Here is a 22,015-nt window from a genome sequence, read left to right on the forward strand (position 1 = left end):
GACCTTTACCATAACCTGGTCCCAGGCCACCCTGGACAGAGAACAAATGAAGGTCCCTGCCCTCGGCCCATGGCCTGTTCCGCTCTCTCCTCACCCGTCTCCAGCTCTGTCCTGTACCAGGAGGGGCTATGCATGCCTGCATGTGGACACCCACCCTGCCTGTCCAAGCTCTGTCATTGCCACCCTCTCCTCCAGCAGCAGCCGTCCCCTGGCCACCCCTCAGTCCTATGGGTGTGTCTGTAGCATGGGGGGCACACCTGGAAGAGGTCTGCACGGGCCCTGATGCAGGCTCCAGGTGAGCACGTCCTCTGGCCCTGCAGACCCTATCTGTGAGGTGGGACTCGGCTGGAAGACGGCCATCGTGGGAAGCCCTGAGCCCAAGACACATTCCCGGCTCCTGTCTCTAAGGATGCTGTCACCGGTCACCTTCTGAACACCTTCCCCCGCTGTGACTACTGGGCGGCAGACTTCCATTTCCCCCATTTCAGCCCCTCCTTTGTCTGTAAAGCCAAGAGGGCTTCCTGCTGTCTGCTGCTTGGTGATTTCTCCCCTTCTGGGCTCACATATTTAGGTGGGTGCAGTGAGGTAGGTTTTCCCTGGAGACGGAGGCAAAGGTGGGAGATTGAGGATAGAAGAAAACAGCTGATTGGCAGCAGGAGGGCCCTTCCATTCTGCAAGGAGCTTCTGGGGTGAGGGGTCTCATGCTCAGCGCCCTTAATGCCCGAGCCCAGAGCTGGCCCTGTGATCGCGGGGACACAGAGGGATACTGAGTCGAGCCGGGCGCCGAGAAGGAGGCTGAGCTCAGTTCATCTATCCTGGCGGAAGCCAGTCCTTGCAGGGCCCAGACCTCTGCTGCCTGCAAGGGGCCACCCTGCTGCTTTTTTGCTCCTGCTGAGGCTCCTGTGTTGGTGGGGGGCTGGGTTGCCAGCTGGGCAGCAAGTGGCATATTGGGCCCGGGACTGATTCCACCACATTTTGGAAGATGTCTCAAGCCTGCGTGAGAGTCCCGCCTCCACCCACAGCTTTGCCGGGCGGCCTGTCGGGGAGCAAGCTGCTGGGGGGGACTTAGGTATCCGGGCCTCCAGCCCAGGTGAGTCGGTGCCCTGTTGCTGGGCCGTGCTAAGGACAAGGAGAAAGTGACTTCCTGAGTAAGGGGTGCCCATGGGTACAGAGCAGCTCAGAAAGCATGTCTAGGTTAGAGAGGCAAACTGGGCCACATTCCCTCGTCCTCAGCATTTCAGTGCACACGTGCCTGGCCTCCCACTGCCAGCAGCAGCATTTCTTTGCCTGAAGGTCTTCTCCGGCCTCCACATCCTCCTTTGTACCCTGGGGCAGGCCAGAAGCATGGGAAGTGCCAAGGAATAGGGGTAGGAGCACCGCGGCTTCCTTGCCCCTCGGGGTGTCTCAGGGGCACATGTTCTACACTGGCTCCCCGCAGCGATCGTGGCTCCGTAACGCTCTGCGCTGGCTGCCTTCCTTTCCCCGGCTCACTCCCCCACTCCCTACTGACATTCCCTGAGATCACCTCCTCCCAAATAAACACCGCACTTGAATCCTTGCCTCAGGATCTGCATCAGGGAGTGCGCAGTAAGACAGCAGAAAGGAGTTTCAAAGGCAGCAGGACGGCCCCCCCGCACTGTGCCACTTTCTGATTGGGTCCCTGGAAACAAGAGCCAAACTCCCTGGTACCCAGATAGCCTCTTGCCACAGGAAGGAGCTCAGCCCGCCCTCGACTTCAGTGCCAACAGTGGTGCCTACCTCCAGAGTACATGTCGAAATATTTCTGTGTCATCACCTTTCCCGTGGTTCCTAAGGGATAAGAGAGCAGAACCATTATTTGCTGTAGCACGTCATTCTGTCTTTCATGTTGTGGAGAGTGGCTACTCTGTAGTCTAAGGTCTAAAAACAGAATAGAATAATAGTGGAACAAAATTAGGTCCTGTAGAAAGCATGCAGGGCTAAATTAGGTGCCCAGTAACCATTGGGCTGATCTGAGAGGTACTAGCACATAACGGTGCAGGGTCTCTGGAACTGAATGGAATCCAACCAGTCTGGGTTTGTGTTCTGCCCTGCCACTTCCTAATGTACGACTTAGCATTTGACCTCAATTTTTGCATCTGTACCATGGGCTGTGGGAACTAAATGAGATGTATTTAAAAAACTAAATGAGATGTATTTAAAATATATGCCTGTGAGATAAATCTTACCTATAAAATAGTAACTAAAAAAACTACAACCATCATTACTATTCTCACCTAAACAGGAACTCTGCAATTTGAGTGCCCCAACTCTTTAAGGCAAAGGGATTTTCAGTGGGCTGAAGTGTACTCAGTGTCCGGAGTCCAGTAATCTGGATTGCCTTGGTGGGCTTTGCAAGGCGCACAAATCCTACAGGGTATCAGGTGTTCTGGAGGAAAATTGCAATTCTTACCTTTGGCCACTGGATGGGGGTGTTGCAGAGGGGATGGCAGCTCTAGTTTCACCTTCGCTGCCCCCTCCCCCTAATTCAGCTGGTAGATTTGATAAGAGGGTGGCGACAGGGGCCTGGGTAGTGGCAGCTCTCCTGCGGGGTGGGAGCAGGCTCTCATTGCAGTCCCCCGTGAATTCTTGGAACCACTAGTGTCCAAGCCCGTCCAGACACTTTACCTGGGGCCCTTGGGAAGGAATCTATGAGGCCGGTGAAACTACTTTTGTGATCCTGTGCATTTGCAGATTTTTCTGGAACCGGGGGTGGGGTGGGGGGCGGAGGAGGTGTAGTTTGAACAATTTCTCAGAGGAATCCCTGCCATCTAAAAGGTTGAGAAGTAGCAATCCTTTTGTTGTTCTGGCTCGTTATGTAGATGAGGACCCTGAGGCCCTGAGAGTGATTTGTTAGACTTTCCACAGCTGGCATGCATGCGGTAGGCGCTGCGCATGTGCTTGGACACATTTCTAGTCTAGCGGGTAGATTCGCTGAGTGATTAAGACCTGGAGTCAGCCAGAGCCAGGTTCAAATCTAGATGATTCTATTGGCTGTGTATCCTGGGCAAGTTGCCCAGCCTCTCTGAGCCCCCATTTTTTTTACCTGGAGAACAGGGACTGAGCATAGCTGCCTTCTAGCATCGTGATGACGATCAGTGAAATAGCTAGCACACAGTAAGTGCTCAATAAATATGAGCTCTCCGTGTTATCAGCGGTTGTTTTTATCTTTGGGCTTTGCGAGAGACGGGGAAGGAGGCCTCTGTCTGAGCCCATCTCCTGGGAGAATATTAGGCGTTTTCTCCCACAGTGGTCCATTTGGGGGAAGAGAAGCCCAGCAGCTTTCAGCCAGGTTGGCTGCAGCTGGAGCCCTTCCCTGCCCTCCCCACTGTGCGGTGAGTGGAGACTGGGTGGGACAGTTGATGTAAGTGAGGCTGCTACAGTCTCCTGGGGCCTGGCGTGCCGGAGGTGCTCTGAGACCGTCTGGAAGGGGCCAGCAGCAGGGGGACTCAGGCCTCCCTCTCCTTCTCTAGACTCTCGAGGAGGAGAGGCCCCCCCTCAGCTTCCTGCCCCTCCTGGCCCACACCCTTCCTGGACTCCCAGGTAGTTGGCCAGAGCTGTCCTCTGACCCCTGTCCGGCAACGCTCCTCCTTTGTTCCAGGCTTTGACCTCTCCCCTGACGCAGCAGGCTTTCTTGGCAGATGGGAAATGGGTCCTCTAGGAGCAGATGGCCAGGGTTCCAATCCTACCCTGTCACTTCCTAAGTGTGGTTGTGTGGTCACACTGCACACAAGCTTGAACCCTTTTTCTCCCGAGTGTCCATTGTGCCCTTTTTCCATCTGCCCTGACCTTTGTCCCAGGAATAGCTCTTAGATCCACGCAAATAGCCCCCGTTCCCCAGATCATGTAAGAGCTGAAGGCAGACAGGAGGGGCTTGGCTGGGGCCACACCACCTGGTCCTTCTCGGCCCCTGTAACCTACCCCCTCCTGAAACATGTCCCTGTTCCTGGCTTGGCCTGCAGTTGGCTTCCTGCTCATCACCTGCTGGAGATACAGGGTTACTGAGACTGTGGGCCTCCCTGGGTCTCCCTGCCTCTAGCCTCCCTATTCCAAGCTAGAAGGAGGTTTCAGGAAGGCAGGGCTGGGCCTTCAGCCCCTGCTCAAAGCCTTTCCAAGGCTCCCTATTTTGCTCTGCTTCAGGTCCACACTTCTTAGCAAGACACTTAGCCCCTCATCCTCTGGCCCTGCTGGTTCCCCAGCCTCACCTCTCACCACCCTGCTTCTATGTTATAGCCAGAGAGAGCCTGTGTGGACCCCCAAGCACCTCTCCTCCTTCTTCCCTTCCCTGCGCCCTGCACAGTGTTGCCCCTGCCTGGAAGGAGCCTTCCTCTTTTCTCCTGGTCAACCCCTACCATCCCTCAGGCCTCAGCTGACCATCACCTCCCTCTGGAAGCCTCCTCCCCCGACTACCTCCGCTGCCAGCTCTGTGTCCTGATCCCAGAGCTGTGTTTCCTTTTCCTTCATATGTGCTCACCACCTTCTGATTTTTTCGTGAACTTCATGGGCGCCCACAGGGGCTTGTCAAGCCAGGGTCTGTCCTTCTGGTTCACCCGTGACCCCCAGAGCCCCATGCGGGGCCTGGCCCACAGTAGCTGCTGTCTTTGCTGGATGAGTGGATGAAGGCGTGCTCTCAGCTTGTAACCTCACGTTGTCCTCTGTGGTTTCATGTGTGCTGGTTTAAGCCCAGACGGGGTCACGTTTCATAGGAGCAGCGTATCCTCCTGAGATAGGTGCACCTGGCAGGGACCTGGCCATGACTGCAGGGCAGACCAGCTCTTTTAGACCTGTTCCCACAGGGCAGCCAGGCTTCAGAGCGTGGTGGGGGCCGGCGGGGGTTGGATCGGCAACTCACCGTTCACCAGGGCGATGTTCAGGCCTCTGCCCACGTTGTTTTTCACAGGACTCATGATCCTGAAGAGAAAGAAGAAAAACAAAATACAACAGTTGGTCCCGAGTGTGGAGTGGACACTCTGGAACTCCGCGAGGGCCCACATGGTGGGATGCCGAAGCATCAGGAAACACACGGAATTATTTGGGCCATCTGTTATCTCCTGGAAACAAGCGGTGGGCTGGATTCTCTGAGGAGTCTCTCATGGCATGTTTGGACCAGAACAGTCTGCCCAGGGAAGAGGGAGGGTCCCTGCCTGGGGCTCGGAGGTGCTGGAGGCAGGGTCAGCCCATGTCCCCAGGCTAGGCGGAAGGCAGAGCCCGGAAAGTTGGTCCTGTCCTGCCACTTCTGGGATCCCCAAGTGGAGCCCAGCTGTGTTCCTGCGGCCCAGCATCCATACCCCATCCTCTTGTATCCCTGGGAAAAGTGTACTTCTCCATCTCAGGCCAGGAGGGTCTCGGCACTGACCTCTCTCCAGGCCTGGACAAGCCAGTATCCTGTGCCCCTGGTCACAGTGATTGGGCCAGTGTGGTCATGTGACCCAGGCCAGCCAATGAGCCCCAGCCCCGGGACTTTTGCAGGGTTAATTCAGATGGGAAAGCTCTTCCCAGTGGGGTGCTAGACAGGGCTATTATGTCAACCCGGCTGGTGGCCTCCCTCCTTCACCACATGAAGAAGTCCATTTTCAGTAGAGAAAACCGAATCTAATGACAGAGGAAAGCAGAGCTGAAGGTAGTGTGAGAGGGAGCCCTGATGACTTGGTCTGAACCCCTGGATTCAGCTGGTGCTGGAGCCCACTGCCTCTGGCCTTTTGGGTACGTGAACCAGTAGCTTTCCTTGTTTTGCCTAAATGATTTGGATCTAGGTTCAGAATCCGTACTAAAACACCTGTCTCTGGCTTCTTTTGTAGGATGAACTTGCTGTCCCAGGGACTTTACTACCTCGAAAGCCTGGTATATAGTCTTTCTCCTGCACCTGGGTAGAAGCCCTGGCACCTGCTGCATCTGGGCTTTGATGCCTGGACCTTGATCTTGAACATTCCCCTTAGGCATCCCCCGTCATAGGAAGCCCAGCAGCTTGGCTATCAGAGAGACCTGAGTTCAAATCCTGGCTCTACCAAGGGTTAGCTGGGTAACACTGTCTGAGCCTCAGTTTCCTCATTTTTACAAAGGGGAGGATTATCGCCCCACCTCCAGGAATGCTGGGGGATTGAGGGAGACGATGCTGTAAGGCGTCTAGCAAGGTGCTGGCAGATTTGCAAGATGTTAGGATTATTATCATGTGTGACCCACCCACCCAGAGTAAAAGGAAGCATGTCGAAGGTGTGGTCTGGTCTCTAGGGCCCGCCCTTGAGGCCTCTGAACTTGCTAATGAGTGAATTAATGAAAGAAAAGAAAAGAAATGCCAGAAACTTACATTTGGCCTTCAAAGCACACGGAGGGGCCCACGACGTTGGCAGCCCCGCTGGTGATTTTAAACGCAAAGAAGTTGTCTGGGCAGGATTTGCTGAGGCCACACTTGGTCTTCACCGAGTGTGAAGCTGGGGACGGAACAGAATAGCTTTGGTGGCGGCAGCTAAGGAAGGGGCCCGGGAGGAGGAGAGGGGCAGGGACAGGGGGCCTCCTCCCAGGGATGCCTTCCCTGACCACCTAGGTCTGCGGATTTGCCCCTTTCTGTGCTCCCACAGTGCTTCCAACAACCCCATCAAAGACACGGGACACTGCGTGTCTGACCGCTCAGCGTTCATTTCTGGGTTTCCCATCACAGCCCCAGCCCTGGCACAGCTCCTGGCTGCCCGCAGACCTTCAGTAACTGTGTGCAGAACCGTGAGTGGTGGTTAATGACCCGAGTCACCGTGATTAAGGGATTCTCTTGAGAACTTTCTCTTGAGACATGGCAGGCTTTTGAGCTCACAGAGGCCCCTGTTGACAAGCTCCTGGGGGCCCAGCATGGTGGGTGGGAGCGCTTCTCACCAGCCAGGTTCCCTTGAGCAAGTCTTCAACCTCCTTGTAAATCTGCTCCTTCATCTGTGAAATGGGCTAATGATGGTACTTCTCCACTGGGTTCTTGTGCGGGATTAATGAACTCAGGTTAATGCTCAGGGCTTATTGGCTATTCTTCTTATCACTCATTTCCGGAGCACTTACTTTGGGCCAGACCCTGAGATCAAAGGGACCAGGCAGGTGGTTCTGGAATTTCCCTCCCGGGGCTTAGCACGGTCCCTGGAACCCACTGAGGACTCAGTATGTGGGACCTCTGGTTATTGTGGCTGCTATGAAGACCTGCGTCCTCTCCACGCGGCCCTCCCAGGGCGAACTCTGGAGGCCTGTGAAAGGCGGGAGAGGCAGACGCGCCCCCAAGCACAGCCGCTGAAATGTCACCCACACTTCCAGCCTGGCAGTTTCCAGCTTATATTCATGCATGTTGTTTTAATACCACCTGACAGTCCAGAAGGTGCCAGGAGGGAGAACTGGGCAAACAGGGCATTAGAGAAAGTTCACCTGCAAAGGGAGAGCAGTGATCAGGCAGCCTTTCTCTCCTTCAGCCCCCGCGCCAGGCGACTGGCTGAGCCGCGCCAGAGTGTTTGGAGCAAACCCACAGGCTTCCCAATAGACGCTGGCACACGCCGGGGCCTTGCTGCCTGCTAGGCACTGTGGCAAGCCCTTCGTCTTTACTGTCTTGTTAAATCATCCCCATAACTCCTGTGCCTGCCATATAGGAGGCACTCGATAAATCTTCACTGAATGAACACCTAGAGCATTTGGGCGGGTCTGAGCCCAAGCTGGGGGGGTGATTAGGGTCTCCAGGGCCTAGAGGGAGCCTTAATGGGAATCAGGAAAAAGCGTCCCTCTGAGGGGGACACAGCCCACTAGTGCCAAGCTCGGCAAGCCTGTGGTGCCTCGGAGTGGGTGATGGTGACCCTTCTTAGGAGCGAATGCAGCCTGCGCCAGGGCTCCCCTGGTGGAGTGGGCGGCCCTGATGATCTGAGCAGAAAGCTCATCCTAGGCTCTCGTTCCCCACCCAGAGTGCCAGCATACAGGCCTGGTGGGTGTAACCAGAGCTCCAACTGGGACACTATCACCGGAGAGTGAGGGCCGGGAGTGGAGACACCCCCTAGTGGCTCAGGAGAGGGATGGCTGGAGATGTGGACCCGACGGCCCTACCCCTCCCTCTGGACAGAACCCTCCCCCAGAGTGGCTAGTTGAGGGTGAGGCTGGGAGGGGTCTTCTCCTCCGATGAGCCTTGGGACTCCACCTCCGCCCCCCCGCCCCCCCCAGAGAGCCCAGTTTACTTTCGAATCCAGAGGTTTTCACCTTGCCAGAGGGGCTGGGCCAGGCTTCGGGGACACCCTGGAGTTTGCCCAGAGCCTAATCAACAGCGGCTGAGTCGGATAAACCCCATGTCAACAGGCCGGCTTAGCAAGCTTTTCCCAAATTGATTTTCTGACCATCCAGCCTTCACAGCAAGCTACTGGATGAGGGGGGGAGGAGGCCCAGGGGTCTCAGTCACTGGGAGGCAGAGGGTTTGCTCTGTGGGTTTGGGTTTCAGCGGTTTCCTAAGCTGCCCAACCCCTCTGGGAACCCAAGAGGCTACTGCTCAGGGCATGGAACTGAGCACCGGAGGGGAGCTGCCGTCAGGGAACTCGGGCGACTCCAGTAATCTGCTGTGTGACTTGCCAGAAATCTCTCCCTTTCGCTTAAAAGTGCCAACTGTAAAATGAGGGAGTTGGTTTAGATCAGGGTTGTCAAACAGGTTTCCTCTTCAATGTTAACGGACCTACTATTAAAGACTTAATGATAAAGCCTTGAGGCTACCTGTGGGCTTGGAGGGAAAGAGCGCTGGGATTGATTGGTGATGTCTACTGTGGGAACCGGTGAAGGTGAGAGGCAGCACGTGTGCTTGGATTTGCCTTCCCCCCAGTAGGTGACATCTGAGTGTTCAGCACCAAGATGCTGTGTGACAGTGTCTACTTCACAGTGTGACTCAGGAGGCTTCAGTGAGACAGGGTTCAGGGTGTGGGGTGAATGGTTTGTTGGTGCATAGTCTTTGCTCTCTGTAATTCCACAGTGCACAGGGGCTCCCATGCCCTTTTCTTTTCTTTTTTAATATTTATTTGGGTGCACTGGGTCTTAGTTGCGGCACGCGGGATCTTTTTTAGTTGTGGCATGTGGGATCTAGTTCCCTGACCAGTGATTGAACCTGCGCCCCCTGCATTGGGAACATGGAGTCTTAACCACTGGACCACCAGGGAAGTCCCCTCCATGCCCTTTTCAGTCAGGGAAAGTCCCACTCCCCGAGCTGCATCCCCCTTCAGTCACCACCGTGTTGGTGTGGAAAGGGGGACTCGGAGGTGCTGTCTCTTGTAAGGAGGTGTTGAGAGGGTGGGCTCTGGATTAGATGGGGAGGTTGACTCCCTCCCCGCCACTTACAGCTGCATTGCCTTGGCCAAGAGATTTCACCTCTCTGAGCCTCAGTTTCCTCATCTACAAGATGGGGATACTTATAGCATCCACATAGGGTTGTGGTGAGGATTGCATGAGATGCCTGTAAAGTTCTGAATACAGTGTCTGGCACACAGTAGGCACTCAATCACTGTTACCGTTATCATCACCATAATTGTCCCTTCCTTCCACCTTCCCTGTACTTCTCTGCACTGTTCAGACGTCTCAGCACTCCTGCCCTGCCGGTGCTCTCTCCACTCCCCACACTTGCGTCCCTGACTCAGCAGCCAAGTTCTCCACTGGAGCCCCAGCATTCCTGCCCCTAGGCCTTTGCACAGGCCAGTCTCTCCTCCACAAGGCACAGCTAAATAGCCGTCTCCTCCCTGAAGCCTTCCCTGACTCCTTCCCATTGGAAGCAGACGGCCCTCCTGGAGCCCGGGGCATGTCGCCCCACCTCTCTTGGCACATATGGCCCTTCTGCCCCCTTAGACTATCAGCACCCCCTTCTGTTTGCCTCTGGGGGCCCCTGCGGTGCTCAACATGGCCCTGGTACTTTGGAGCAGGAAACATAAGCCAATTCTGGGGTCACTGAAATGATAATAAGCACAGCCCGCATCCTTGGGGCTCCCAGCTGGGTCAGGGGATGAAAGAGGGGGGCAGGGTGGGTGCAGTCCAGACTGCAGGCTGGGGGTGCTGGGGAAGGGAGACAGTTGAGCCCCCGCTATGAGTCCGAATGGCTGAGAAGGGGCCACAGGGCTGGGGGCTTTGGAAGGCTCCATCAGGCCATGCAAAGAGTGAGCTGGGCAGACTCTGGGAACCAAGGTTTTTCTAGAACCTGCAGGGCTGGGACTAGAGACTCTGGAACACCTCAGCCTAAGGGAAACGGGGCTGAGTCGACACTCACGGTTCTCCTTGTAGACTGAACCTGTTGGAGAGAAGACAGGATCTGGTTAGAAAGGGATTTGGGCCCCTGCACAGGGTGGAGGCTGGGGGCTGGGGAGTGGGAAGAAGGGAATTCAGGGAGGTGTTGGCCTGGCCAGGCACAGTCCCTGTCCCGTGGCAGGGGTTGAAATGAGTTGAAAGTCCCATCTGGTCTGGAAGTCCTCCCTAATTTGCCACTGTCACCATTTCTCTCTCTCACGTGCAAACACACACACACACACGCACATACACACAAAGCGTGCACACATGCACACAGACGTATACACTTACACACGTGCAGACACACATGTGCGTGCACGTGCACACACATGCACGCACACAGAAGACTCTCTCATGGTTAAAAAGAAGCAGACCTCTGTTGTGAGGCCCACTGAACTTGGAGCCTGACCGTGTGTGACCACGTGTGAGTTTTCTCCTCTGGGGCTCGGCCTCCTCGCTTGCGCAGTGGGGGCCATCACACCCACTCTCGCTGGCTGTGGAGAAGAGCCAGTGAGAGGCGCCGAGAGCCCTGGCCCCCAGGAAGGACAGGATGGTGTGGCTGTCACTTTTCGGGCCCGGAGCATCCCTTCCCGACTCCCGCAGCTCCAAACATCTGAACAGGTTTCACGTCTTAGCTGTGCTGCGTCCTGCTTATTTCTGCGGTTCTACGTCCAGTCTCCCACCAGCTGAGCGCTAAGTCCTAGAGGACAGGGCCCCCAGGGGACACAGAAATGCCGGCGGGGAGCGGGGAAACGCTCCTTTTTGGGGGACACCCACACTGACACACTTTCCGTTTGGTCCTTGAGAAGCTGTCCCCCTACCCTTGCCTCCAAGGCCCGAGGGGTATCACGTATCCCAGGCTGAGCCAGTTATAGCATTACATTCGTCTGGAGATGGAGCCCTTCTAGGGGTTGATATGTGGCCCTGGGGGAGAGAGAAGCATCTTGCAGCTGAGCTGCAAGGTGAACATCCAGAGAGCTGGTAGCCACCATGCCTGCCTGGGAGAGAAAGCTGCCCATGGAATGAGGTTAAACAGCAAGGAGCAGAGCCCAGGGACACAGAGACAGACTCTGAGGCCTTTGTCGGGGCCCCTAGATCCAGCCACACCTAAAGTCTGATGCCATGGGCTTCCCAATGACCTGACTCAAAAGACACCCCATTTTGCTTAAACCGCTAAGAGTTGGGTTTGTCACTCCCGTCCGAAAGAAGCCTGCCCAATTTATTAGGTAAATCAGAAGCTCCTTAATCACCTGACTTCCGTGCCATGGACCCCTCTGGTGATTTGGAAAAGCCTATGAACTCCCCTTACAGGAAATTTATTCCCACTTCTCTTGAGACACTCAGCACTTCCTACTCTACCAGATGGCAAGTTATTAAATGCATAAAATAAAATAGATTGGATTAAAAAGGAAACCAACTATGTATCAAGATAATAATAAAAACATTAGAACATTCTGTGCTGTAGTAATATATGTGCTTCCATATTAATGCATTAAATCATCAGGTGGGGTGCATGCAACCAGGTCAGGAATGTTTGAAGTAGATGAAGGTTTCCCTTTCCGTGCCCGAGCACACTAGTGGTTTTGGATGGCTGCTTTCCCCACTGGTTACATTTCCTGCCACTGTGAGCATTTTGCAAGACTCGGGTCATGTTAATGCACTTCCATTTTTGTATATTCTATACAGTAAGTCCCCTACATATGAATGAGTTCCATTCCGAGAGCACATTCCTGAGTCCAATCTGTTCGTACGTCCAACAAAGTTAGCCCAGGTACCCAACACCATCGGCTCTGTGGTACTGTACTGTAATAGGTTTATAATACTTTTCACTCAAATAATACATAAAACACAAACACATAAACACAAAAAAATAAAGAAAACATTTTTAGTCTTACAGGACAGTGCCTTGAAAAGTACAGTAGTGCAGTACAACAGCTGGCATCCAGGGGCCGGCATCGAGTGAACAGGCAAGAAGAGTTATGACTGGAGGAGGGAGAGGAGGTGGGAGATGGTCGAGCTGAAGGGTCGTCAGCAATAGGAGATGGAAGGCGAGCTGCATGTGACAACGTACGCCAGACATGTGAACTAACTCACGTGACTGGAGCTGGGGCCACGTGTTCCTCGTTCTGGGGTCTTTGGGACCTAACACAGAACAGTTGCTTGATGATCGTTGGGGGGAGTGTTGATTTGTCAGACCCCAGGTGGTTGAGTTCTGAGAGGGAAACATCTGGGGCTCCTTTCAATTACTCCCCTCTCCCGCCCCAAGCTGAGGCTGTCTTCTCTAGAGCTTACTCCTGAGCTCGCCTCCGGCTCTGAGCCTCCTGAGCTCATCTGGCACATCTCCTCCGAGTCCAGCAGCACAGCCAAGTCAATCTCTAGTCTGTAAAAGTAGGGCCTAAGATATGTATCCATATAAATCATCCTGACCTGGGTGCGGGCCATGCTCGACAAGAAGCACATGAGGTAAGGGCCCTCTGAGATTCCACTGTGGGGAGTTTGTGTTAAAGGCAGGGTGATTGGCTTCTCACTGCTGTGAAGCCATGAGCTGGTCTGGGCCACTAGAGGTTATTATGTTTGATTATGTTGATGGAGGTGGTTCTTGGTCTTTAAGGAGGACGAATCCAGAGGTAGAAATTCCTTCCCTTTCTCTCCTTCCTTTGAAAGGATTTGGATCTGGGAGACCTGTGTTCTCATTCCCGTTCTGACATCTACAAGGGACATCTGGGTAAGTTTCTCAATTTCCCTGAGCTTCTCTTTTTCTCGGACCACACATAAAACCACAACATGAGGTCATGCCTGAGCCCACTCCACAAACATACCATGAATCACCCCCTAGGTCATTTGTGCAGATTAAATGAGACCATGCATGTAGAGCAGCTAGCATCCATCACCCATCCACCATCCATCCACCCATCCACCATCCATCCACCCATCATCCATCCATCCATCCATCATCCATCCATCCACCCATCATCCATCCATCCACCCATCATCCACCTATCCTCCCATCATCCATCCATCCACCCATCATCCACCTATCCTCCCATCATCCATCCATCCACCCATCATCCATCCATCCATCCATCATCCATCCATCCACCCATCATCCACCTATCCTCCCATCATCCATCCATCCACCCATCATCCATCCATCCATCCATCATCCACCTATCCTCCCATCATCCATCCATCCACCCATCATCCATCCATCCATCCATCATCCATCCATCCATCCATCATCCATCCATCCACCCATCATCCATCCATCCACCCATCATCCATCCATCCATCCATCATCCATCCATCCACCCATCATCCATCCATCCATCCATCATCCATCCATCCACCCATCATCCATCCATCCACCCATCATCCACCTATCCTCCCATCATCCATCCATCCACCCATCATCCATCCATCCACCCATCATCCATCTAGCCATCCCCCAATCCATCCCTCTTTCTTTCACTTATCAAATGTTTCCTGCCTTCAGGAAGCTCACATTCTATGGGATGGGGTTGGGCAACAACCAAGTAAACGAATAAATAAACAACCTAATGATGGGTGATAATGATGTTCTGAAGGGAATAGGCTGACATGAAAGACTCTAAACTAAGAAAAGCGGGTGCAAGTATAGCTGGCATGGTAAAGGAAGGCCTCTCTGAGGTGGTAACATTTGAGCAGAGGCTTGAAGGATGAGAAGGGGCTGGCCACAGGGAGGTCTGAGTGAAGAGGGTTCCAGGCTGAGGGAACAGCAAGTACAGGTGGAAGGCACTCAAGGTCTGGGCAATTTTCTCCCTCCCTTCTTTTCTTCTTCCCTCTGTCCTTCCTTCTTGGGTCACGTTTCCAAAATGGCCCTTGATGCAGGCATATGTTCTGGCCAGGGCCTTGGGACACTTCTCTGGCCCCCATGGGCTCCCAGCCTTCCGGACAGCCTGGGGGTTCCTCTTCTCCCACGCCGAATGCCTCGGGTCCCAAAGGCAGTCCTCACCTTGTCATGGCTGGCCACCTCCTGGGTCACCCAGGGATGGAATAGATCCTTTGCCCCTAGCCCTGGTCCATAGGCCTTGCCCCAGTAGCGAGCTCCACTCACCCAGGAGGATGGTTTTCATGTTGAAGTTGATATATCTGCGGACAAAGACCCATGTGGTGACCAGGCCAAAAATGAGGACCAGGAGGTGAAGCAGACCTGCAGAGCAAGGAGATGCTGCCATGAGACCACAGCACCAGACCGCATTGCAAGGCCAGGCAGCAAGACTACATGTGGGTCCTTCCCAAATCCCCTCAGTGAGACCACATCCTGTAGGTCCAGACCCTGCCCACACTGTGGACCAGTCCACGGACTGCATGGCGGGGCTAGCGTGAGCCTACGTGATGACCATGCTGCAAGGTTACATGGCAGTGTTCCCCAAAGTAGGGCCGCTGGGAGGGAGGGTTAGAAATGCACCTTCCTAGGTTCCACTTAGCGCTCCAGAGAGCATCTCTGGGGTGAGGCCTGGGAATCAGCATGCTGAGGGGAGGCCTGAGAACTGCGGCAGGAGAGCAGGAGGCAGGTGAGCCCCGGCATGGGAGGCAGGAAGGCTCAGGGCGGCCACCTGCCACTGTGTGACCGCAGGCAGGGTCTCAGCACCTCTGAGCTGGAGTTCCTCAGTCACAGAGTAGACAGGGTGATGCCCTTGCTGCTGAGCCCGTGGCTTGTTGTCACCACTAGGCAGCCTCCAGGGTGGCTTGGGGGGTGGGGTTGGTCTCCTGTATTTGCCATCCACTCCCCCTGAAAGCCACCACAAATAGCACACAGTGCTCTCTGTAGGAACACACACCAGCCTAGCCGACGCGGCCTCCCCTGCCTCACAGCCATATTGCTCCCCATGCCCCCATGCATCACTGAGGAGCAACTCCACACACATGATGGACCACCAGAGCCCCCGGCTGCTCTCCCTTTCCTCACTCTTCCGGGAAGGCTGCACCACACCTCCCGCCTCAAGGACGCTGGTGGTCCCACAGCCTTGGGAATCAAATGTAACCATCAGGCCAAGTTCCCTTGCTCCTTGCCTGACCTCCCTCTCCATCTATGGCCATACCACCCTAAACATGCCGGATCTCGTGTGACCTCCCTCTCTGCACCACCCTTGCTCCTCAGCCCTGAATTCAGCTGTGGCCTCCTGCTGGCCTCAAGCTACGGCGGTGGGGGAGAAAGCCCCCTGGATCCCATGGGGTGGGGTCAGGTCTGTGGGGTCCTCGTCTTCTAGGGCATCGGCTCACATTATACGGCACTCATCTTGTGTCGGGTGCTGGGCGAACGGCATCTGCACACATTATTTCAGTTCATCCTGGAAGTAACCCTCTGTGTTGTACGCTATTGATTACCCCCGTTGTACAGATGAGGAAACTGCAGCTGGGAGAGCTGGTCACTAGGCTAGTAAGTGACAGGGGGGACCTGAACCCGGGGAAGTAAGCTGACTCTAAAACTCGTGCTTGGGACTTCCCTGGTGGTGCAGTGGATAAGACTCCACACTCCCAATGCAGGGGGCCCCGGTTCGATCCCTGGTCGGGGAACTAGATCCCACACGCATGCCACAACTAAGGAGCTGGTGAGCCTCAACTAAGGAGCCTGCAAGCCGCAACTAAGACCCAGTGCAACAAATAAATAAATCTTAAAAAAAAAAAAATTCATGCTCTTCAGGGAACTATATTTAATATCCTGTGATAAACCACAATGGAAAAGAATATAAAAAAGAATGTATATATGTATAACTGAATCATGTTGCTGTACAGCAGAAATTGACACAACATTGTAAATCAACTATACTTCAATAAAAATAAATAAATAAAACTCGCTCTCACCTTTCTCCTGGTGTTTGAAAATATAAATGAATTGTGTCAGTTTCCTATTTGGTGCCTCAGTTTCCCTACCTGTATAAAGAGGGTACAGTATGAGGTGTAGACCAAAAGGCAAAGGCCTCTCCTTGTGCCCAGCCCTGTGGTTTGAGGATTCTAGAATAGCCCTCCTTGAGGAAAATATTTTGTCTGTAATTGCCAACCACAGTGAAGTGTTTCCAAGATAGGATGAATCTCCATGATCCCAGCCAGGTGGGGCCATGGTGCCGAAGTTTCTGTAGTCCTTCAGCCTTGAGGCAGGAAGTCACCTCTTATACTCTTCCAAGCTCTCCCTGTATTGGTTTCCTCCTGGAATTCTGGCCTGACCAGTTGAGAATAAATAAAACCAAGTAACCTCTGAGTCCAGGATGGGCAGACCCTGCTGGCAGAAAATGGTTTCCAAAACCAGTTTCAGACCTCAACCTTGAGGCTTAGAATCCTCAGAGCTTGGCCCTACCTGACACTCTCATTGTGTCCAGGTGAAGAGTGGTTTGGGGTCAGTGTTCCTGCGGAGAGAAGAAAATAAAATGGGAAACTGGTATCTAGGGTCTGAAAGTGAACAAGACTGAAGATGAGGAAAGGGTACCTAAAACTGAGGGGATCGCAGTCCTTTCAGTTTCCATCCATCCATCCATCCATTTGTCCATCTATCCATCCACTTGTCCGTCCGTCCATCCGTCCTTCCATCCATCCATCCAACCATTTGTCCATCTATCCATCCACTTGTCCATCCGTCCGTCCGTCCGTCCATCCATCCATCCAACCATCCATCCATCCATCCATCTACCCATGCATCTATCCATCGTTCTGTCCTCCAGCCAGCTGAGAGACATTGAGCTGGCCAGCCCCAGTGAAACCGTTAGGGAGCAGAAGCTCAAGTGATCTTTGCTGATGGACCAAAATTAAGAGTAATAGGGACCCACATAGCACAGGTGAGCTTGTGCCAGGTGCCATACATGCACTATCACCTTTAATCCTCATAGCTCCCCACTTTAGGGATAAGTAAGCTAAGACTCACCACTGTTAGGCCCACAGTCATTCAGCTTGCAAGGGTCAGGGGCAGAATTTGGATGGAAGTCTTGGCTGCCCAATCCCCACAGGGAAGCACTGCCAGTGTCTTTTGTCTCAGAGGAGAGTTGAAACCGAAGTTTCCTCCCTTCCTGAGTCCTGGGCCGGGGTAGGGTCAGCCTCAGTCCCACCGCTCCACTGTGCCACCCCCCCAGGTACCAGTGACTTGGCAGCGCTGAAAACCCTCGGGAGGTCTCTGGAGTCTCCGAAGAGGGGAGGGCGGGGCTAGTGGTCGCTGTCCTGGGTCTCAGACACCCCCCGTAGCCATCTGGAGGGTCTCTGACTGCAGTGACTTGCTTCCACCACTCTTCCTGCACCTCCACCCCAGAATCCTCTTTAACCTAAGAATCCATCTCAGCAGACATTGTGTCCAAAGCCCAACTGCCAAGGATCCAGACAGGAGACAAAAGACCTGGACAACACCCGGCACCGAGGCAGTCGGGCTGGGTCAGTCCTTGGCATTTCAACAACAGCAACAGCAAAGGCAAACCCACGTTTCTATCTGAGAAGGATGAAATTCCCCCCATCCACCCTGGCCCTACCCCTCTAGGACCTTCCAGGGGAGGAAGCTGAGCTATCAACTGGCCCCACCCACAGGGATTTTGTAGAACTTTAAATTTCTGAAATTCGTATTACCAACATTTTTTTAGATACAAAAATATACTGTGCTCTTGAATGTTCTCAGGATGTGACCTACAGTAGTCCAGGAGCCCAGGCCTCTGGATGAGGCTTAAAGGACATCCTGTGGGGTCCCCCATGTGAGGAGAAGCCAGGAGACCCGAGGGCTGAACAGGATGGAAAGACAGGCACAGGGTGTGACAGATGAATGGACAGACATGGATATTCATGGAGAGAGTGTCACGGAGACAGAGACAAAAACAAGGACAAGGGGGAGAGGCACATGGCAGAGGTACAGAGACAGAAAGAGAGAAAGAAGACAGAGCAGAGAGACAGGAACAGAGGACGAGAGGGACAGAGAACAAGTCCTCATGACAGGCTTACACCTGGCTTCAGAGAGAGGGAGTAGAGAGACAGGATGGGGGCACATACCCAGGCAGGGGGCTAGCCTCTCGCGTGGTGCCCTTGCCAAGCAGGGCTCCTGGCTTTAGGGGCGGGGGCGGTGAGGGCTTTTCTGGCCTGACGTCCCTTCTGGCCAAGTCCCGGTGACCCCCTCAGCCCTTGCAGAGCTCGCTGGGCTCCTGAGTCCCCAGCCCCCTCACCCTGGCAGCCAGCGGGGGCTCTGGAGCTGGATCTGAAGGTGGAGCAGGAGGGAGAAAGGCACCTGGGACAGGTATGCAGGTGGGGCAACAATTCTCTCTGCAGCTACCCAAACCCCAAACAGTTTCCTTCCTCCTTGTTTCTAGGGTTACTTCAACCTGTTATTCAGGTTACGAAATTGTGAGGCAAAGGCACAGGAAGAAACATCCTGCTGCCCCGCCTGCTGGCTTGACTGGCCCGGGCACAGACTCGGTGGCCCCAGGGCAAAACTGGGTCACAAGGTAGGTGGAGGGGGGAGGGGGGAGGGTGGAGGGTGGGAAGTAGGAGATGGAGGTGGGGAGGTAGGCAGTGGAAGGCACGAATGGCTGAAAACTGCCCCACTCCGACCTGACCAGAGAGACCATGGTCCACCCTCACTGTCCATGAGCCTCCCCATTTTTCCTGTCCTTCCCCCTGGACCACTTCTGATTTCTGGCTTCAGGTCTGGCCCTGTGCGTTAGCCCCAGGCACGCTTTGCTTTTCCACAGCAGGCCTTGTCTTCTGCAGGCTTGGTACAGTGCTGAGCGCTGAGGAGGTGCTTGGTAGATATTTGAGGACTGAATGAATTGGATTCCTGCGTAGTCCTGGAAGGTTAGGAAGATGAAAGCACCAGGTAGAGAAGGAAGCTGAAGTTCAGGGAGGGCAAGTGACTTGTCTAAGGTCACACACCAATGGTGGATTGTATTCCTGAAGCATTCTCTGAGCACTGATTGGAAGGCAGGCTGTGCATGCTCTAGGAATGGAGATATGGCTGTGAGCAAGATGTGCCCTGGAGCCCTGGGCCTTTGGTATTGCTAGTCCCTCTGTGTGAACACTGCTCCTCTGCCTCTTTGCCTGGAACACTCCTACTCACCCTTCAAGTCTCAGTGTAGAAGTCACTTCCTCTGGGAAGTTTTCCCTGACCCTCCAAATCAAGATTAAACATGTACCTGTGGTCTTGAATGGGAGAACTCCCTTCATGGTACCCCAACCTGTCAAAAGGGGCTGACCAATCAGAGCACTGTGGTTCCTTGTGATTGGTTCAGGAGGGAGCAGGTGACCCAAGCAAGGCCAATCAGAATTTTTCCTGGGATGGATCTACGGGAACCGGGGAGAGGGAGGCACTTTTCTCCTTGATGATGCTAAGCTCAATGTCTGTAATTCTGGGGCTGCTGGAGTCCCTTTCTCAGCCAATGCAACACATCACCTCCCGTTATAGACAAGTCCCACAGGAAGATGCAAACGCAAGGGCTGAGCAGCAGGGGCAGTGCATGTGGTCTTTGTCTTAAAAAAGTCAGGCAGCAAAAAGCATGTGAAGTCAGGAAACAGGATAGATTTGGGGATTAGACAGGCCTGGGTTTGTCTCTTACCAGTTGTGTGTTTTGGGGCACACGTCTCTGGGCCTTGGCTTCCTCCTTTATAAAATGCGGGCGATGCTATCTACCTGTCCTGAAAAGGATGCCAGGTAGGGAGGCCACCTGTCTAGAAGGGGTTTGCTGCTCTGACAGCATCCGCCCGGTCTCCTCCCTGTGGGCAGGCCCCATTCGCCCTGCTGCTTCCTGCTAGCATACCCCCATGGCAGGATTCCTTTACGGATGTATGCTGTTTCTGTGGAACCAAAATCCCATCACAGCATCTTTCTGCCAGGTTGTTTGTGATATTTCTTAATGACCCTACAGGAGCTGGGATGTCAGCATCTTCCTGTTTCCTGTTTCCTGAGCCTTTCAGCTCAACCTTGACCTGTCCCAGAGTACAGATAGATGAAGAAAGGGTTACTTTCTCTCCAGGCTGGGAAGGTTGAGGAACGCACCCTGATGGAGAAATAAGTGGGTATTTCCCCTGATTAAATGGTCTATGGTCCCTGTTGAGCTCAGGATAAAGCCCGAAGTATTTCATGTGGCTTATATGGCCTTGAATGATCTGAGGCCTGACATGAGGGTGACCTTGCCAACCTCATCAGGTACTGTCCCCACTTCACATTCTGCTCTAACTCCCAGAACTGCCCTGAGTGAGGTTCTCTCCCCTTCCAGCTTTGCACACGTTGTTCTGTCTACCTGGACTGCCTTCCCTGCCTCATCCCAGTCCTCAGGTCCTTACCCAGCAGCCCTTTGTTGTTGGAAAGACAGAATTCAGAAGCTGTTTCCTAACCCATCATAGGGATCCAGGCTTGGCCAATAGTCATTTCAGGATCAGCCCTAAGTCGCAGGGAAAGGGGACACTGAGCTCTGTGAACATGCTCGGCATCTTGCCTGTTGTGGGCATTGGCCACAGGTCAACTTCGAGGTCTGTTTACCAGGGCATTTCTAAGGGGGTGTGAACTTGAGGCCAGATAAAGAGCTTGGAGAAATCAGGTTTCAATGAGCACTGGCTGGAGCTTTATGTCTGAGCTTTCAGTAGCTTTAGTCCTTCAGCTCTTCCAGCACCTCCTGGCAATCAGGCTTCTTCCTGTCTGCCCAGATCCACACCTCAAATTACAGGCACACCTGGGGGATATGGTGGGTTCAGTTCCAGACCACCGCAATAAAGCGAGTCACACAAAATTTTTCGTTCGCGAGTACATATTAAAGTTGTATTTATACCATATTGTAGTCTATTAAGTGTGCGATGGCATTGTGTCTAAATAAACAAGGTACGTATCCTAATTAAAAAATGCTCTATTGCTAAAAAATGCTAACCATCATCTGAGCCTTCAACAAGTCGAAATTTTATTGTAACAGTAACATCATAGATCACTGATCACAGAAACATATAGTAATAAGGCAAATGTTTGAAGTATTTCAAGAATTACCAAAATGTGACACACGAAGTGAGTAAATGCTTTTGGAAAACTGGCACCGATAGACTTGCTTGACACTGGATTGCCACAAACCTTCAATTTGTAAAAAATCCCGTATCTGAAAAGCCCAATGAGGCAAAGCATAATAAAATGAGGCATGCCTGTCCTGCTCAAATTCCAGATCCTTAGTTCCTACAAAGCAGGAAAAAACCCATTTATTTATACCTGGCAGAAGAAATGGCAAACACATGGCATGCATGCTGCCTCTTGGTACTCCACTGCCCATGGCAGACATCAACAATCAATCATGGTCTTGGCCTCAGTACCTTTTCAATGTAGCACCTTAGGCAGAAGCAATCTATTCCCACTCCTCTCTTACAGGTTTCCTGGAGTAGAAAATAGCAGACACTCACCATTCTAGGACATACTCTTCGTGTTCTATCACAAGATCCTGTGACACCCCACCTGAGGGCTTTCTCTTGGCCCATCCGGGGGCAGGCTGGGACAGCCAGGGAGTTCCTGCCCTCAGGAACAGTCCTCAGCTAGTATGGTTGAGAGTGTGAGGATAATACTTTAGCTTTCTCATTCCTAGACGGGTGATGGAATTATGTCCCCGCAAATTCATATGAAGTACTAACCACCCGCCGTACCTCAGAATATGAGCGGACTTGGAAATGGGTTGCAGGTGTAATTAGTTAAAACGAGGTCAGTAGGGTGGGCCCCGATCCAATATGACTGGTGTCCTTCTAAAAAGGGGACATTTGAACACAGAGACACACACAGAGAATG

At 53.3% G+C, this 22,015-nt stretch overlaps 1 protein-coding gene across 6 annotated transcripts in view; it reads right to left on the reverse strand.

Annotated features, from left to right (window-relative positions):
- FAM3D (FAM3 metabolism regulating signaling molecule D) overlaps positions 1 to 18,589 on the reverse strand; it is a 35,109-nt gene extending 16,520 nt beyond the window's left edge. Inside the window, exons 1-7 of one of the 6 annotated variants that reach the window (XM_089919501.1) lie at positions 18,435 to 18,589; positions 16,114 to 16,652; positions 14,363 to 14,458; positions 10,253 to 10,273; positions 6,323 to 6,446; positions 4,871 to 4,929; positions 1,759 to 1,809 (exon numbers count right to left, since the gene is read on the reverse strand). In XM_089919501.1, the coding sequence (XP_089775627.1) occupies positions 1,759 to 1,809; positions 4,871 to 4,929; positions 6,323 to 6,446; positions 10,253 to 10,273; positions 14,363 to 14,458; positions 16,114 to 16,369 (607 nt within the window). In that variant the 5' untranslated portion in view covers positions 16,370 to 16,652; positions 18,435 to 18,589. Of the gene's footprint in view, positions 1 to 536; positions 1,810 to 4,870; positions 4,930 to 6,322; positions 6,447 to 10,252; positions 10,274 to 14,362; positions 14,459 to 16,113; positions 16,653 to 18,264 lie in introns of those variants that run through there. The other 5 variants (XM_089919500.1, XM_089919503.1, XM_089919502.1 and 2 more) reach the window with 5 other exon arrangements.
- Between the last annotated feature and the right edge of the window lie 3,426 nt (positions 18,590 to 22,015).

Source organism: Delphinapterus leucas, chromosome 10, assembly GCF_059928025.1.
Source record: "Delphinapterus leucas isolate spDelLeu-1000000601 "Yukka" chromosome 10, BTC_Dleu_Yukka2, whole genome shotgun sequence".
Classification (NCBI taxonomy): Eukaryota; Metazoa; Chordata; class Mammalia; order Artiodactyla; family Monodontidae; genus Delphinapterus; species Delphinapterus leucas.